The sequence below is a fragment of the Haliaeetus albicilla genome, chromosome 6 (assembly GCF_947461875.1).
Source record: "Haliaeetus albicilla chromosome 6, bHalAlb1.1, whole genome shotgun sequence".
Lineage (NCBI taxonomy): Eukaryota > Metazoa > Chordata > Aves > Accipitriformes > Accipitridae > Haliaeetus > Haliaeetus albicilla.
The window spans coordinates 9,406,636-9,426,044 of record NC_091488.1 but is presented as its reverse complement, the minus strand read 5'-3'; the positions used below and the strand labels follow the sequence as shown (position 1 = coordinate 9,426,044).

At 35.9% G+C, this 19,409-nt stretch overlaps 1 protein-coding gene across 2 annotated transcripts in view; it reads right to left on the bottom strand.

Moving 5' to 3' along the window:
- Positions 1 to 19,409, bottom strand: part of USP9X (ubiquitin specific peptidase 9 X-linked) — a 102,557-nt gene that overhangs the window by 22,929 nt on the left and 60,219 nt on the right. Inside the window, exons 19-30 of one of the 2 annotated variants that reach the window (XM_069784951.1) lie at positions 19,078 to 19,318; positions 18,719 to 18,868; positions 18,496 to 18,616; positions 17,873 to 18,003; positions 17,333 to 17,611; positions 14,583 to 14,708; positions 11,976 to 12,101; positions 8,438 to 8,604; positions 3,239 to 3,347; positions 2,498 to 2,644; positions 2,236 to 2,382; positions 1,180 to 1,402 (exon numbers count right to left, since the gene is read on the bottom strand). In XM_069784951.1, the coding sequence (XP_069641052.1) occupies positions 1,180 to 1,402; positions 2,236 to 2,382; positions 2,498 to 2,644; positions 3,239 to 3,347; positions 8,438 to 8,604; positions 11,976 to 12,101; positions 14,583 to 14,708; positions 17,333 to 17,611; positions 17,873 to 18,003; positions 18,496 to 18,616; positions 18,719 to 18,868; positions 19,078 to 19,318 (1,967 nt within the window). The remainder of the gene's footprint in view (positions 1 to 1,179; positions 1,403 to 2,235; positions 2,383 to 2,497; positions 2,645 to 3,238; positions 3,348 to 8,437; positions 8,605 to 11,975; positions 12,102 to 14,582; positions 14,709 to 17,332; positions 17,612 to 17,872; positions 18,004 to 18,495; positions 18,617 to 18,718; positions 18,869 to 19,077; positions 19,319 to 19,409) is intronic. The other variant, XM_069784952.1, reaches the window with a different exon arrangement.

The window sequence follows — 19,409 nt, the reverse complement described above, 5'->3', positions numbered from 1 at the left end:
TGTCCACAACTTCTACGGGCAACCTGTTGCAGTGTCTCACCACCCTTAACGTAAAGAATTTCTTCCTTATGTCCTATCTAAATCTACCCTCTTTCAGTTTAAAATCATTGCCCCTTGTCCTGTCACTACAGGCCCTGGTAAAAAGCCTCTCTCCATCTTTCTTATAAGCCCCCTTTAAGTATTTAAAGGCTGCAGTAAGGTCTCCCCAGAGACCTCTTCTCCAGGCTGAACAACCCCAACTCTCCCAGCCTTTCTTCCCATAGGAGCTTGTGTTTGCTTTGTTTGTTTTCTTGGTCTGCCCGTCCGCAGTCCCGTCCCCCGCTCCCCCCCCCTTTCCTGTTAATATTACAGCCAAAATGGTTTAGCTATCTTATTTAGGGCTGCAGAAAATATGTTCCTGTTTGTTCATTTTTAAGAAAGTCTTACATGCTTTTTATTGATAACAAAATCTGTGTTAAGTATGAGCCTTTTACCATCCTTGTGAAAATTAGCCCAAGTTTCATTTGACTGCCAGTTTTTGAAACAGTAACATTTGCAAGTTTTTGTACATTCTGCAATTACTATAATCTTTCTCCAGTGAAGAGGAGAAATTAAGTGCAGAGCTGTGCTGAGACAAAGCCAAAACTGAAAACAAACATTTGAGAAAGGACTACGACAAGCAGAGAATGAGTACAGAACTAAAAAGGGAAAGAGGACAGTGGACCTGTGTCTGTGTGCGGACAATAATGACAAATTAGGTGAGCAACCAAGAGACTGGCACTAAAACTAAGCCAAAGATACCTGATGAGGTTCTGGGATTGGTTAGGCAGAGCCTGAAACAATGAGACAAAAGTAGAAGATACAGACAGAATGAGGTTCCTGGGAGCTGGTATGAACAAAGGGGAGTAGCCAGAGATCAGGGTAGGAAGGGTCAGACTGTGTAAGTGACTGGGGCTGGAACTTGGATGCAACCATGTAATGCAAGTCAGTACATTTACTGCATAAAGAAGAAAAAAAATAAAGGCTACATGGACAAACTTTTCTAGATTTTGACAGACTCATTTTGCAACATTAAAAGCAGCCACAAACAAACCACAACCTAAAAAACTCAGCATCTAGTTCAGTTGATAATATAAACAAAACCTATGTGTAATATATACATTAAAAAGTAGAAAATAGATAATTAAAAATATTACATACTAGTGATTGCTGTACCTATGTAATACATTTCAGTCAAGGTGTCTACTATCTGTTTGAGATTTCGGACACATCCAACTGCTAGTGCAACTAGCAGCTCAAAGCCAGCATTAATAGTAGCTGGTGAACTACAGACTGGTATGGCCTGCTCAGCAGGCAATTCTCCATTTCTCATGTATTGTAGATAAACATTGGATGCCGGAAAGATGAAATCATCTATCAACTCCTGAAAAACAAACAAAAAACAACAACAAAAAAAGAAAATAAATCACCTATTACCACAGAAATGCGTACTATTTTATAACAGAATAAGAGTTATTACACAAATGAATGCCTGAGAACCAGAGGAGTACTTAAAAAAACCCCAAGAGCTAAAATTGAGAGCAACACCACAACAAGCTTTTAAATTTAGAACAAAGTAACTCCATTCTAAAGTGGCTCCCTGCAAACCCACCCCCTCAATTTAAAAATAAATCTGTAGTATTCTTGATTGGTAAAAATTTTGTTTTGCCAAACCAGTATTATCTACAAAGCTCTTTATCTATTAGTGCTAAAAAACCCAATATTCCTACTGTATGATATCAGAGGTACAAAGAAAACACATCTGATTAAAGACACGCTCAGATGTCATGCATTTGTTCAAACCTGCCATAAACATTAACAACACTAATTAAGAACATGTGGAGAAAAGACAATACAGGGTTAATGAAAGCAGTCCTGTACAGGACTATCCTGTATCTAAGCTCATTATCCTTGTGTGATGTTTGCCGAGTCTTGGAATAACAGCTTACGATGTCACAGCAACTCCATACGCAGCAGTTCCGAAGAATGAAAATGTTAAGTACTCTTATGAATGAAATGTGTAATTTTTTCCTAAAAATTAGTTTTAAAGAAAACATTAAACTCCAATTAGAAGCCCTTGTCAGACAGTTAAATTGGGACCTTTTACGGTTACAGACCACAAGATGTGAAGCTTCTTTTTACCTATTTATAGTTAAAAAAAAAAAAAAAAAAAAAAAAAAATCAAGAAACTCCATAGGTCAAAAAACTTGAACTTACTTTAATGAGATTAGCTCCTCCTTTTTCACAACCAATATGGTACTTCTTCTCAGGTGTCTGGAATGCTAACAACTCTTTTGTTACTCCAAGGTGACCCTCTAAGATAGTTTCTTCAACACCTGTTTCCCCTGTTCTTTTTACTTCATCCTGCCATTTTAGAGAAAGTTAGTTAAATAATACACATCTACCAAGCTTAAAACTGTACTTCACAACAAAGCAGCAAAAAGCTGATTATCAGAGATAAATTGGTCCTAAAACTTACCCTAATCCTCTTAAGCCAGTCAATTTCATTATTGAGAAGAACTTCAGCATTGGGTACATTAATATTACTGTTGTAAGCATAGTTAAGAAGATGTCTTAAGAGAGTGAAGTAGTCTCCAGAATGCTTAGCTCTCTCTCTTGCAGTACTCTATGTAAACAAAAACAAATGACATAGAATTCACAAAGACTTCTACTTATAGTACAATGCTAACGTATTTTCCCTAAAACTGGCAGTAAATATGAAATAAAAGAAGTGTAAGGCAATTTTCAACCCTTTACAAGTTTATAATTGTATTTTGCTCTTAATGAATGACTTCTGGACTATTTTAGTAGCAATTTCTATACCTAAATGGGAACCAAACAGTGAAGTGATCAAACATTCAAGAAAGCCATGAGCGTGCAGAATTGAAAAGCCCTGGCAGGCCCAGTAAAAGAAGGCAATAACTGTAGGTATCTATCTAATCTGCTAATGATTTTTACTTGAAGGTTAGCATTCACTGAAGACCAAATGCATATATTAAAGCTTATTGTTCATGTCCTTATCAGAAAATGCAAAAAAGTCCCTTTCCTCCTCATCTAACTCAAAATGGAAATCAACTGTGCTGCCTGCTTATAGGTCAAAAGGAATCTATATTTTAGTGACCGTTATTAATAGCAATTTGCCTTTTCTTGCAGATATTTTGTCTTACTACTTTTTACAGAAATTCACATTGTACTGAAGCCTTTACCACTAAAAACTTACCCCTAGAACAGTAAACAGCAGGGTAATGAAGAAAAGGAGGGGTCTCTGTCCCATGCAACACCTGGTAGCCATTAAAAAGAATTGCTCCTGTGCCATCTGACGAACAGTTCTGGAAATAATTTAATAGAAACATTAAATTCAATCTCCCTATCCAAACAGGACATTAAAAAAAAAAAATTAAATTTGTGCTTATCTGCTTAATGCCATTTTCTAAAACTGCACATAATGTAAGAAATGGGAATACTTTAATTATTCACTACCCATTATACTGTTTCTCCTTGCAGTGAAATTTTAGACACATGAATTACTATTACAAAACCTGTTCCACAAATCAAATATTTAAAGGTAAAAGAAAAAGAAACTTATCAGCATCTAACCACTAAACCTTTGCAACTGCCAGCAAATATTGCATAACACAACAAGCAATTTGCAACCCTAAATAATTTTTTTTTCTAATCAAGCACCAGTTGTGCCTGAAAGACAAAGTAGAACCACCCTAGTAAAACTGCTCTTATGTATCACCACAGCAGTTTGCTGAGCATCTATGAAGTGATCAAAATTTATCATTAGTAAGAAATGAGAAAAGATGACCCCCTGAAAATTCAAGTGGCAAGAATTAAAGGAAATTTTCCATCTAAGAACTTAATCTAACCACTGGAATAATGTGGGAATGGATAAGCTTAAGGAAAAAAAAAAAAATTAAGGCAAACCCTATTCTTTTAAGTTGTAAGATTAATTGTCTAAGCACTGTATCTTGTAAAAACTGTTAGAAACAACTCTGCTTGGGTGGGGGAGAATACAAATGAATGCTGTGCTTTATGAAAGTATCTCAACATACAAGAAACTGAATTTTACAGTGTCTTTTTGGTGTGGCTGTCATTGTTTTCTGCCCATGAGGTCACTGTGGAAAGCACACGAAAGAATCCTGTTTCCTTCAGAGTTCTTTCATGTGTGAATAACTGTGCTTCAAAGAGAGACACAAGAATGACCATGAGGTCAGAACGAAGATGCACCTAGCTGAGCACCCTGTCTCTGGTATACACCCAGGAAAGTACAGAAGAAGAGGGAAGCATGCAGTGACACTTCTCCAGAACGTTCTCTCAGCTTCTAACAATTTGTGGTTCAGGAAGACTACCAAAAGTAGTATTTCATAGCCCTCACTGGACAAATTCATGAAAGAACCCCTCAAACTATTTCCAAACCAAAGGTTTACACTGCTTAAATGTTATGCTCAAGAAGTTCTTACACAAAGAAACACTCTATTTATTCTCTCTTTGCTATTTCTGATTTTAAAGGTCTCTGTGGTATTCTCCTCCCACCATTTATCTCCTCTCCAATACGAAGTGCCCCAAGCTATTCAGCTGTTCCTCAGATGGAAGTAATTTCAGAGCTTTGATCTCCCTTGTCACCCTTCTCTGATCTTTGCAAGTTCTACTGCATTTCTTTGAGTTGCAGAAGACCATGGGGTGGAGGAAGACTGTTTTGTTCTTAGTAATAACTGACATTTTATGGGATCTGATCGCTGAGCTGACATTTTCATAAAAGTTCTCACAGAAATTTATTTTAAGATGCAACCCTTCAGCTGCTTGGGACACATCACATAGACACTCCTTAGGTTCATGCACTTAAAGGAAGAATTAGATAAAGGTGCTATTTTCCAGAAGTGAGAAACATGACCAAGGAAACACATACATCACACTGTTATGTCTCTAAGGACTATGCAGTATTTGAACACAAGTAGTATATTTTTGTGAAGCTATAACAATTTAAGAGCTCTTAAGGAACCATGGAAGGGAAGCAGCTGCCTAAATGCAGGCATCTAGTGCCATGTTAGACACCATGACAACAGCACAGAGCTAGCAGATAGGACACGAGTTGCATGATGAACTCACACGCACCCGGTGAAACAGCTGGAGACCAGACACCTCCGTTAAGGCAGGCAACCTGAATCACCTCCTATTGATAGCTCCAGGATACAGATTTCTGTTTAGTTAACAGAAGTCAGCCTCTTCAGTGGGTGTAAGTGCCACTGCTTTACAGAAGCAGTAAGAATTTTTATTTATTTGGGCCACATATGTATGACCACTAAACACTTTGCAGCCATCAGTGGAATACTTCTGGGTTCCAGGATCATTTAGGCCTAACTGTTCAGCTATATACTGTTGACTAAGCCAGTCTTGTATTCAGGGGTCACCACTATAAAATCAGTATAATAAGAGAGAGTAAGAACTGCTCTAGTATTTAGTATTAAACATTTTGCATTCTGTTTCTCAATTTATAGGTAGCATGGTTATGCTATGAGGAAACAGCAGAAGTTCTATACATTCTCAACCCCTGAAAGAAACAAACCCCACCAATCCATCTGATCTTTTCCAGAAAGATCATGTTTGTGAGATCTGAACTTGATCATCTTCCTTGTCTTTTATGGCGCACCAAAACCATTTTCTCACATGCGTATTTTTGCTCACATTGTTCTCTGATTGAGGGTAGGAGATTAGAGAACAATAGTTGAAACTGGAAGGATATTCAGAATTCTGTCTGGTATTTGCAAAGCTTTCTCTGCACTGCAAATACTAACTTGTTTCCACAATAATTCAAAAGAGGAACTTTTTTTAGCTTAGTTCAACTTCGTCTTCATTTTCAAAGCAGTCTTCCGTTTCTACTCATGTTTATGCTATTCTAACTATGATGTAATAATGAACAGTGGCATTCTAAGTGAGATTATCATATATATCGGAAGTTTTACAAGCATATGAGAGAAAAGAGCCCAATGGTTAGCTTGTTGTACTGACGGTATCAGGTGGAGAAATAAAGCAGAGATAAGGAGCTGAGCACCAGTTCACTTGGATAAGAGAAGCCCTTAAAAATTTTATCCCCTCTGACAAAAAAACCCAAACAAACCCCATCTATTAATACTACTCTTATTTTTAAAGGGCAAAAAGCTAATGTACCTTGGGAATTAAGCCACTGCTGTTCAGACCTGGGCTGACATGCCAACAAAACATGTGAAATGAGAAGCCCCAGCTTGGGAACACATCTAGTTTCTTCCAATATTTTAGGAAGAAAAGTACAGTAGTCAACTATTCACTAGGCATAACAATACGAAATAGCTAGGATTCAAATTTAGTCAACAAAGCTCAAATCAGCAAGAAGAGTAACCATTGGAAGAGACTGGCAAAACTATGACAGATATTCCCATCTGTAAATCAAGACTGTAGGTTTTGCTAAAAAGACATTCTACCTCCATCACAAGCTGTGTTGGATAGAACCTGCACAATGAAATTCAGAGACTAAACTGACTTATAGATTTAGACATTTCTGATGTGAACCAATAGTTCACTTCCTTAAGGAAATATGAACACAACAGAAAAATCCTCCCAAAGAGCATTTGCAGTTTTCAAAGACTGAAAGAGTGGTAACAAGTATTTATACCAAACACTAACTGAAATATAAACAAATGCTGGTAAAAACACTTGAGAAATGTCACTTAAATTCCAAATACAATGCCAGAAAGTCAGATAACTACAGTGAAATTTATTATAAAAATTATCACCCATTACTTGCATTTGTACACTTAAAATCATGTAAAAAAGCCATAAATCTGATAAATCTTCGGACACACATCAAAAATCAAAGGATGGGGCAGCACTGACACTTGCCCATGCTATTCAGCTGTACTGGTACTCCAAATTTGACATGTGGCCAACATACACTTACTGTCAAAATAGTAACTTGGTATCAACTGTTGACAGTTTTAAAAATAAAATTTAGTGATTTCTTACTTATCAGCCTTGAAAGTTACCAAAAATAGTGAAAAACAGCTTGTTTCATTTAATGTGTAAAATTACAACATACATTTGTCAGCATGTTTTGTTAAACTTCTGTAACTTAAGTGATAATAACAAGCTTCAGTGAAGCTGAAAATTCAGCATTCTATACCACAGGTTGCAAACTAATAAAGCTTGTGGGATTCTGATAGTAACACTCCAGTTTCACCAATGTGTGCAAATACTTCATTGTAAAGAGATACTCTGATGATACTATTGATGCTTTTTTTTTTTTACGGTGAATATTCCTGAACATGAGACTTTTAAACCTGTTTTATCTAGAACAGTAAAAAAACGCCCAAAACATGGTGCTGAAATTCTGACTCCATTCATCTGAGTGCGCCATAACCTGACTCCATTTAAAATGTACTGAAAAGCTTAGACAACTTCACTAATTTCTGATCTCTGTCCTTTGTCAAAGAAAAGTTAAAATATTCATGAAACAGCAGCAGAGATATCTTACAAAACCATAATTAAATCTTTAGTAACAGTTCAAAGCACTGGTAACTAATAACAACATACAAAAACTTTCCACTTGGATGGCTTCCAAAAATACACACCCCAATACTTCACATAGTAATTTCAGATGGGCTAAAGAAGTCACAAGACGCGCATCATACAGATGCTGTATTGTGCAGATGCTGTCTAAGGAGATCTGTAGGAATAGCTTGGAGATAACAAGAGATCCCTGAACTCTATGGCAGGACTGCAGAGCAACTGAACCACATTGCTCTCGGCAGCTCCTGCTGGTTTTCCCTGTCCATCTGTCCCCCAACAGTGCTAACGGTTCCTCCAAGACACTGCTACTGCACCAGGTGACAGCTTCGGTGTGACAGCTCTATGTAAACATGCGAGTCACATGAAGAGTCACAAATGTACCACTCCAATGCAAGAAAACCAGAGGATTAAATCTTAATTTCCCCCTCTCCTCAAACTGCTAGTACTGTATCTTGTCTTTACTTACCAGAAAAAGTATAGGAAAGTTCTTCTATACCTAAGTCACTTATATATTCTAATGTAGCAAGTATTCACATAATTTCTGAAAAACATAAAGTACCTATTATTTTATTCTAAATAAGTTGTTCTAAAGCTATCAGTAGCACATTATCAGGCATCCATCTGGCTTGACAATATCCTCCTTACGAGTACAAAGCAGATGGGACTGATACGGCTACCACTTTAGGATAGATATCCAAATTACAGATTTATATTACTAAACAATAAATTAAGACAACCACGGGGGGTGGGGAGGGTGGAAAGTCACTTAAATAAGCAGTCACTGCTTTGCATTTAGGCTTTATATTCATTTTGACTTGTAAAATAACATATGTGATTAAAAAAAAAAACACAACACAAAACCATCAGAACTTACTTGCTGTGACAGTGCAATAGTAAATCAATGATAAAGGTCTGCCATGCCTTTTCTTTACTAAGCGCATCCAGTGCCGTTGGAATCAAAGCAAAACACAGGGTCATCACCTCCAATGCTTCACAGCAAACTTGTTCATCTTCCATGTCTGGTTCATTTCCTGCATTTGTCTGTAAAAATAAACAAGATAGCACAAAGTGGGTAAAGAAAAAAATCCCAAGAAACCCAAGTGGCTCCAAGGTATATACGCTAAATAGTATACAAATTTGTGGTTTGTGTTGGTAAGTGATTATCAGTGCCAAGTATTTTATGCACTCCGCTCAGATGTGATTCAAAGCACTGTGCGGGATGACCTGAACTTCCAGTACTGTGCTTCTCAAAGGAGGATTCCAAGCATGAACTTAAGGAGCCAGAAGTTAAATAGGAAGCTTGTAGGCAAAAGTTACATGAGTTAGTATTGTTGGGGGGGTTTGTTGGTTTGTATTTAGGTTTTGTTTGCTTGCATTTTTTCAATTTTTTTAAATAAGATGTTTTTCTTTACTACTCAGAACCTGGAGTTTGAAGCTTTAGAAACAGTTACTATTTAAACAGAGAAAGGCTATAGTGCTGTATAATTCATCAAGAAGTCCATTTTTATAAAGCTGTGATACGCACAACCTATTCAACCAAAAGCTTCTCAATACTGCTAGAATTTATTCAGCACTTCACTATTTTTCAGAAACATGAAACAGCTAAACCAAATTTCAAACGTAGTTGCTGTGGTGATTTTTGAAATAGGAAAGGATAATATTTCTAATTGGTATATAGGTTACTCTTTCAATTAAACACTTGAATCAAGTGAGTTGATTTTGGTACATTTTTCCAAAATAAATACTTTTAGAATAAAAGCAAGCCCTCTCCTTCATCTAAGCCAAAATTAATTAGCTTGAAGAAGTTCTAAAAAAACTGAATGTGAGCAGGTTTCAATCTTAATTCATCAGTAATCATGGTTGCAGGTTAGCAACATCAACTAGAGGCTTAAAATAAGTATTTGTTTTATATATGGAAAGGTATCAAGATTAAGTAGGCAGAAAAAGGGATTACAATGCAGAAAAGATAACTAATTGTGAACAGCAGCAGAAGAGGGCAAAGTATGTCTCAGTCTGGCAACAGACACTATTTTGTCTTTGCACAAAAGCTAAAAATCACAGGCAGTCACTACCACTGCAGCAGGAGGATGTGGTAATTCTGACACATCTCAAGATATGAAAGTGAAAGTAGAATGCTTTCAACAAGTTCAGGACTGCACCTACTCTGCACTAAAGCCCTGTTTAGAAAAGAAATTTATTTCTGCATGGCTGTCGGCATCTAGTAGAAAGGCAAAGTTCATTTTACACTCCATGAAATACTTCCCTATACTCAGGCACCGAGAGCTGACGGATCTGTACAAGCAGCATACTTGCAGTATTTCAGGTGGATATGGGCCTTCTCTGAGCTAATAAGGAAATGATGGTTTGACACCACTGAAAGTCGCACACAGTCTTCTTCAACCACTGAGAGGACTCCCATACCAGAATTTTTTGAGGCAGGAGGCAGAAAAGACTCCATAAAAGTTATGCTCTCAAAATAATTTATCTTGACTTTGAAGTTTAATTGAATTCATTAGTTAAGTTCAGAAGCTTCTTTAAGTGGTCAAAACATTCTTTCAGAAGTCATACTTGATGGGACTACTCTGAAGTGCCTCTTAAAGATACATTTACCATAGTTGCCTTTGATGTTTTTAGGAATCCTGACATGTCATTCCTGATTCCGCAAAAATCAGTCTGCTCTTGTTCTTAAACTAACATTTAATGACAAATCTCTACCTCACAGACTTAGCAAAATGCTCCTATAACCTATGAGTTGAGAATCTAATATTTAGTGGTCAACTAAGAAAACAGGAAGCATTTTTCTTAAAATACTTTTTTCTCTAAGCCAGTGTTTGCCAGTCACTAGTATATTCAATCTTTATAAAACTACCATAGGAGTTACTTCCTCTCTTGTATAACCAAACGCAATTCTCTTAAATTAAGAGTGTGTCTTTTCTTGCATAGCATTCCTCTATTTCTGCGACACCTTCCTCTCTTAATGTTATTTTAACAAAGCGTACTTTATTCCTCCTTCTTAGCACTTCTGCAATTTCTTCCTCTTTTTAGTCTCCAATTTTTCCCTTCAATATTTATTTCCCTTTTGCCTAGCATAAACCAAATGCAGCTGCCATTTATTACAACTGTCCATGTAAGTATCAATAATTAATTAAAAAAACACACAACACCAACAAAAAACAAACACCCTGCCCCCCCCCCCAAACCTGTGAAGGATGACTGATAATGCACAGCTTAAATTTCACCTATTTTAAAACTTCAGTTATTTGAAGGTATTTTTACAGAAAACTGTACAATTTTCACCCACAAAAATATCAGGAAAGTACACTGAGGTATATTGTCCTTTAGGTGTATTTTCTCTAGTGCACTACCGCTCTTAAAACATCTAATGTATAGATAAGAGCACATCTTCATGTGCCTGGACTGTCACGCTAACTAAACCACATTTTATACACAAGTTTATCACCTCAAAAACAACAAAAAACCTAAAACAACAACAACAAAAAAACACCAACCAAAAAACCCCCAACTTATTTCGAAGAAGTCATTCTCCTAGCAATAGAAGCAGATGCCATTATATCACTACACAAGCTAAATCAAGAGGTGTTGCATTTTGCTGAAGTAAGCATTCTTCCTCTAATTGATCATTTAAGCACAACAGCTAATACACTAAGAATAAAACCTCCCTACATCTTCCTTTCCCTTTTACTCTCAGGCATGTATTGATGAGTACTAAACTTGATTTTGTAAGATGAACAAGAGAAGATGTTTAGACAACAAAAAAATATTTTTTTTAAATCACTGCCAAAATACAGGTTACTATTTCCTATAACTGTAAGCAACATTCGTTGAACACAAGGTGTGTGATAACATACTAATACGTAACGCCCAACTCCAAACTATTTTTGTAAACTACACATGAAACCATGAAGATGTTTTACATATCTACATAATAAAAGAAAAAAAGCCATACAGAATTACCAGTGCTTCAGTGCTAATTTCAGATCAATTAGCTCTTGTTTCTCATTCTAGACTGCACATATGCTTTTAATCAACTTCTGTAGAATAGACCTTTTAAGTTTGAAGATGACAAAAACGAGCATAGCAAGAAATGCTTATTCCTTATTTAGATACAGAATTTAACTGGGCTTAAAACATGTTACAGCAACTTACAGAACTAGTGCATTTTTGAACTGACACCAGATTCAAGTTACAATTAAGTAGTTAATGAGAAAAGGAATGTGAAATAGAAAATTAAACTCTGGTATGACAACTGACGTATACTAGACTCCAAATACATAATCACCAAGATACCTACCTAAAAGCTCGTTACACTCTAAGCCTGACCTGGTTGACACTGTCCCTTTTGTAAATAAAGGAACAGTTATATACAAAAGAAGTTGCTTAGGAATTCTTACCTTTTCATAGATTTTACTAATTTCTTCATTCGAGCTGAAAACCAGCTGAACTGACCCACAACCTGATGCCCAAACAATTTTTTGTACTGCCCTAATAACACAGATATCAGGGATGTATTTTGAAGCCTGAAAAGAAGAGAAATAAACCAAAGCAACATTAAAACACAGTTGCAAATATTACAATGGATTCTAAATTCTCACAAATGTATTTTATAGAAAGTTTAAAATTTTAAAATTTAACAAAGAATTTTTTCCTAAATAGAAAAAAAAAAAGATGTATCTTGCAAAGCATTTGTATTTCACTTACATAATATGTCATTTTTTAATAGAAAATAGCACTACAGAATCTTAAATCATAATGCTACAAGTACCAGGAATTACAAGAAAGTGAGCATTCTTGATAAATAACCAGCAACTATTTGATTCTGAGTAAGATTTAGCAGAAACTACCAACTTCAATGCTAAAACATTCTTGATTTTGGGGAAAAAAAACAACAAACCACTAAGCATGCATCTCGAAGGCAGCTAGCCTCTTAAGTAATATAAGAGGCTGAAGTTACTTTAGGGTTTTGTCCCCGCCATGATTATTTGTTGTGCTAGCTGATAGTTAGCTAGACAAACTAATGCTTATCAAGTATGTGATTAATATATAAAGGGTTTAAAATTAATAAGAACATAGATCATGTATCTTATGAATCATATAATCTTATGAACGCAGAATCACTCTTCAGTATTTTGGGCATGAACTGAGTTAACATCCAATAATTTCTACTGATATACATACATTACAAAATATACTACAACTGCCATTATTTACAGTTTGCATCAACTTTCAAAAAAACCCTGAACCTCTCTGGAGTCTACATTCAAAGTAGAACTGTCCAAAAAAATAGGCAATCTTTAAAAGTAGATGGCAGAAAGTTCTCAAAAATGTCAAATTTCATTTTTCTAATGCTCAGACTTAATAAAAAAAGGAGACTTTAAGCAGCTTAACTAATAAGCTAGCTGCATCAGGAAAGCTGAACAATGTGCATTCTTGCTACTGATATAGACCTTAACAATAATTACAAGAAAAATAATAGGTATTTCACTTTTGTCACAAGCAAAGCAACCTTACAGTAACAGCACCACAAGAAAAAATTGTCATACAGAAAAACATCTTTTTTTTTTTTTTAATCTCATTGTAGTTTTAAAATCCTGAAGTATCAAAATTTTTTTGAAAGGTGAAAGATTTCTTTCCATGCTGTAGTCTTCTGTCTGGCCTATGAAAACCACATCAGATTTATATTTTTCTTAAATTGTGAGGTCATGTGAAAAGAGTCTTTGACCATCAAAACATTAAAAGAAAAAAAAAATCTTTCAAAGGCAAACTACAATACATATGAAATTTAGATCTACAGCAGTTTTCATAATTTCAGAAAATTATAGACAATACTTTAACAGCAATACTGTTAAAGAAATTCAGATTTTGTTTGCTTTGATATGCCTGGTGAAAGAAAAAAATATTATTAGAAATCCTCCAAAAAGGACAATGGCACAATTAAAAACCTTTCTTCATAACTCACCTCAAAAGATATTTCTTCTGTGGAAGGAATTTAATTAAATCAGAGTTCAAGTGGCTAATTTTACACATACCATCACCTATGGATGCAACACCACCACTAATGGAAGGCAGATGGTTCAGTCTTCCAGTCTAGTACATTGTGCTTTCTTTAGACACAGCTCTTTGTTCAGAAGAACTAGTGTATTCTTCAACATTAAGATGATAACACGAGACTACTTTTATTTAGATAGCTCAGAAATGTTTGGAGATAGCTTTGCAGGGATCCTATACAGTACAGAAAACCAATATTCACTGCTACCACACTGGAAACTGAGGGATCCCGATTCACCATGGAAGAGGAAGTTGCAGTAGTTCCAATTTTAGCTTCTGCTGAATTCAGGAGAATTCACTAATGTACATGACTCATAATTCCAAATCCAAATGATGTTTGGTCATACTATACAGGTAAGACTTAGATTTGCAAGGCACATTGTTTAACCCTACCAAGCTCCAACATCCAATTTCTCACTTGTATCGTTAATGCATTTTCAATATATAAAGATACACTGGCAAGACTTTGAGACTTATCTTTCAGGATTTAAAAATCATGCTCAAATTTTAAAAACTCCCTCCCCTTTTCTGTGTTTCTCTTCAGGAAGAGAATGTTACTCAAAAAACAAAACATAAAAGACCAAAAAAAGAAAGTATCACAAAAATGTTTTCAAAATACCCATTAACTTCTTTAAATCTATTATGTCAAATTCCTGAAGTTCTGATCCAAGTGTAACAACATTCAAAATCCATTAAAGAGCTTGTACAGAACCTGCCTAGTTCACTTAAGCCTCTTCATGCTATTAGACACTTAATTTCATAATTGCATACGGAAACAATCAATTGCATACTTAATTAGTTAACAGGTTATGAACCATATGAATATTTTAGATAATGTTCCATGACATTTTAGAAGGAAAATCCATGTCTTGCAAAGCAATAAATTTAAAGATTTAAAAAAACCAAAACACAAACCAACAGGAAAAAAAGGTGACAGAAAGGAATTCACTAACCTCATCAGATATTTGTTGTGCAAGACGTATTGCTACATTTCTTAGCATGCATTCTGAAGTTGGATTAGGAATGTTTTGTAGGGCATTTTGTAGCACCACTGCTTGGTCATGTGTAGCCTGGTTTATCTGTAAGAAAGTATTTCTTACACTTATTTTTACATGGAAAAAAGAGAAGAAGAAGATATGAAAATCTAAAGTCACCTGGAAAGGTATGGTAGAAGTAGGTAAGAACTTGGAAGGAAAACTACTTACAGAAACTGCAAACACCAAGAAAAATAAGCCCCCACATTTTCAAATAGATACCATCACATCTGAAGACACTGTATGCTACAGTGTATGATCATACAAGTAGTTAAGAGGAGAGGCACTTGCTCAAAACTACTTCCGTTTGGGGGTTTGTTTATTGATCAGATTATTTCAAGTGAACGGAGTATTTAGAATTACAACGCCTCCTTCCCTTTCTGTTGATGTAGGAAAGAAAGGGTTTGCTAAAGCAATGGATATCCCTCTGAATTAGCTAATAGTGTCCACACAGAGCATGGCTGCAGTGTTCATTATAGTTAAGTACATGTTAAACATTTGATTTAGACCACTATTGAAGAATGCTGTTCTGAATTCTCTCTCCTGTTCTTTATCATACTTTCACAACAGAAATGGCAGCAAGACAAGTTTTGATCTTTTCTGTATTGATCTGAGCAGAGTTCCTTCTCCTTGGGCTGACAGAGCTTCATAGTTTCGACAGTTCAAATCTGAAATGGTTGTTTACTGCTCATAGACATACTTGCTTGAATAGACTGTGTGCTGTGGTTACAAGGTAAAAACTTCTTGTACAAAAAGTTTCTTCATTTTCCAGTACCATTTAATCAAAAAAACTTGGCTCAAATGCTGCTCAAAAGACACACTGTGAAGTTGTTCTGCAACACCTGGTGCTAGTCATATCCCTTTGCTTTGTCAGCTTCACTAAGACACTTGACTCAGGGAGCAAAATTACAGAACTCCCACTGAAGACTAACAGCTTACACAGACAATTAGCTATTGGAAACAGGCTGTATGATCAAACACAATATATACGGAGGCAAATCAGGATCTATGTACCAGAATACTATGTTTAACAACATTATTGATTCAACTTTCTATGAAAGCAAGGAAGAAAATAAAAATGTAAAAGGTCCTAGTGACAGCAGCAGACCAGTAACTGGAAGACTGCAGACACATAATCTTGGTTACCTCATTCTCTTAAGTACTGATGGAAAGCCAAGACAGACAGTTATGCTATGGTACTTGTGCTTTAGATAAGACAGATGAAAGGTATTTACAAATCTCACCTCCATCCCAAGGTGTAAGCTTATTGGTGCTGCAACAATAAAAAGTATCAAGACCACAATGACAGCAAGAATAACTGTGTTTTTTCCAACAAATCAGTTAATAAAGTTAGATGTTTGCAACACTAAACGGTGAATGTCAGCAGTCATGGACAAACATTACCACCTCCTAAGTGGTCAGCATAAATCTGTTTCAAACAGTACTTCAAGACTCAACCACTGTTCTCTGTGTTCCAAATGGCCTTTTGAATACTTGTCATAAGAAAATAGGGCAGTAAAATTTATTCATTTTAAATAGGCAAAGGATAGGGTGGCAAACGTTTGCTTTAAGATGTTTCTATTATATTCTAACATAAGACATGAAAAGGGATCTTCACCTCTTTGTAATCACCAAGAGTTTTGATTTCCTTGACAAAGAATGAATTTGGCATCTTCCAACAGATGCAGCTAACCAAAACAGGTATTTATTTTTCAGACTTAAGGGGAATGTACTACTTTGCTTCAGAGATGGATCTTAGTAAATATCCTGGAAGAAAGTGCCCTGAAGTGGGGCCCTCTATATATTATTGAGTATAGGCTGATAGCTCTAGCAACTATTCAGGATGGAACCTCACAAAGAAAATTAAAAAAACCCAGCTGGAACACCTGGAAGCAAGTGTCCAAGGATAGCAGCAAATTTTAATTCTTAGGCTCTATGCTGTACACCTACAGTAAGAGGGCAAAAATGAAAATCTTGACCCACAACCTATTTGTCCAGATGTAGAAAAACTACCTGGCCATACTGAACATGCATAAAATCTACTACTATGGACACGTGAGATCACAGTTCAGAACACCTGTGTTACACTGTCTTTTTCCAACTCCGAGAAATCTCAGGGTAGGACACCTTTCAACTATCAACATGTAACTTTGCAATATACCTAGCTATTCTCTGCAAGAATTTTCTACAAGCAACAGACAAAATTACGAATCTAACAAGCCAAGGGCTTATTTTTGTGTAGAAAAAGGCATGGCTCAACATCAGTTCTGTTGTTGTATGCTCTAATCATAAACAGGAGATTCAAGAAATTCAGAGGCACATCCTTCAATAGATTCAACAGCCCAAAAGAATCAGAATTTGCATTTATGGGATAGATGTATTTGAAAATGGAAAGTTACCTGTACTGACAATCATGCCAACCATTGAAAATCATACATAGAGCAAGTGGATCTCACACCTAACTTTTCTACAGTCAGAAAGAAACAGGATTTGTTTAGTAAGTTGATCTCTTTTCTTAAAATCATTAGACAACATTATCTGGAAGTACTGTGAGTTCTTGACATGCAACTCACTCAGAGAGATTGTCAATGGAGAGTAGATAGATACTGCTGCAGACAACATAAAAACCAGAGTACATTGCTATTTGCAGCAAGGAAGATTTATATTACCGGTGAAATTGTACTTGTGCCTTCCACAACTGGCTGACAAGCTTCTGCCACAGCTCGAACATGGCCATATCCAATTGCTGTTAGCAATAATTTGGCTATTTTTAGAGCATTAAGGTAGGCACCCCTTCGAGTTTCCATATCTGCATTTGGCAGGAAGTTATTTCTAGTCAGCATGCTCAATACAAGAGGCAAACCACCACTTTTTAAGAAGTTGTATTGGAAGTCACTGGCATCTTCTCCCAGAGGTGCACTGGCAGGCATTAACAAGGCATAAACTACCTGTAGAACAAAATACAGAATTAACTAACAGAAATGCACTAGCTTGAATATACATGATTGAACATGAGACTATGTTGGAATACCACTTAAGCAATGCTTTGACAGCATTGGCCATTCACCAGCTTATTCCAAGTAAATTGTTAAGTATTTTCAATTATTAATTTCAAACCAGAATTTGATCTTAGGCTTCCATAACGTTACAGAAAGGATTGCTAAAGAGAGAGTTGAGGATTTTTAAAGAACAGGCAAAGCATCACAAACCTCTGTTAGATACAGCACTTGTGAGGCAGAAGGACCAAAGAATAGTGAATCAAGGGATGGACTAAGGCTGCTTTCCCCAAGCTTTGCATGATCCAAACAAATAGCTCTTAATTTCTCAACCGTAGTGTTATCTGCAATAAAACCACAACTTATAAACATTTTGTAACAAAATTACACCAGAACAAGCCAGTAGTATTTACAATTATAAAACTGAAAAATTTTAAGTCTATCAGAAAAGTTGCAAAAAATGTAACTGACAGACAAGATCAGGCTATGAAGTGTTCTGCAATGATTATTTCTGTCAGTAGAAAAGTGATCCTGTTAAAGCAGTTCTACAAAACCACGTCAAAAATACAATGCTTCTCCCCATCTTCACTGCACTGAACTGCACTGTGGCACTGAACCCCAGTACCAACTGCAAAGTAAGCAACTTTGCATGACAGACAAGAAATAACTATTTGGGAAATGTATTTACAATTCTAATTAGGATAACAGTCATGAATTACAGTATCAAAAAAATACCAGAAAATGGAAAATACTCTCCGATCCTCATTTTTATATAACAGGCAAGAAATTATTATACAGGGGATTACAAGATAAAACAGGATAAAATTAAGATTTACCTGGTGGCATGAGCTTCATAAGAACACGTGCTCCATCTCTAAGAGGTGGCATATTTAGGCTACTGCCCAAATCTGCAACTTGCCAAAGAAAAGAGATGTATCGAGGATGCAGTGACATGATCTTAAAGTAAGCAAATAAAAAAAATCCCATAAAACTCATTATTTAAAGACAAAGTATAGGGGAAAAAATGCTTTTAAACTGTTCATTTCAGAATATGCTTACCACTCCAGGCAAACAGCTTTCAACTTCTGGATTTGGACCATCGCTGTAGTGATTGCCATGGTTGCCCGGAGAACCAGTTGAAGAGTCAGAAGAACTATCTGGACTTGAGGGCATATTAGAATTTATCTGTGTAAGCTTAGCTGTAATTAGCTGAAAAACACAATCATAGTTTTAATACTATGCAAAAATGAAGATTCTTTACTACAGAGGCATCTGATATAATGTTAATGGCATAATACAAGGAGGAGGAATGGAACTATCTCACAAGAGTAAGCGATCCTATGCATGGTATTCTTCAAGCATTTACAAAAGGGAAGCGACATCTGAATTGACATAAATAATCAATTTGCAACACTTACCGTTTTATCTTTGAGATTCAACTGCCCAATTAACTTTCTATCATCTGCAGGGTCCACCAGCTCACCACCAATGAACAGTTCTACTTTTGTGTGAGCACTATTGGCTTTAATACGATTGAGAATACAACGCCGTACTTGGCCAATTGTGTCGTTTGTATGAGACCAAATATCCAAATCTTCCACCTGCCGGCCTTGGTTTGGAAAACGAACTACCAGTGTGATATGTTTACCACGGAAAGCTCTGAAAATAAACCAACCAGATAAAGTTATTTTTGCCCTCAGGAAATAAATTATTTTTTCTGCTGTATTTTGTGTTGCAGATATTTCAACAT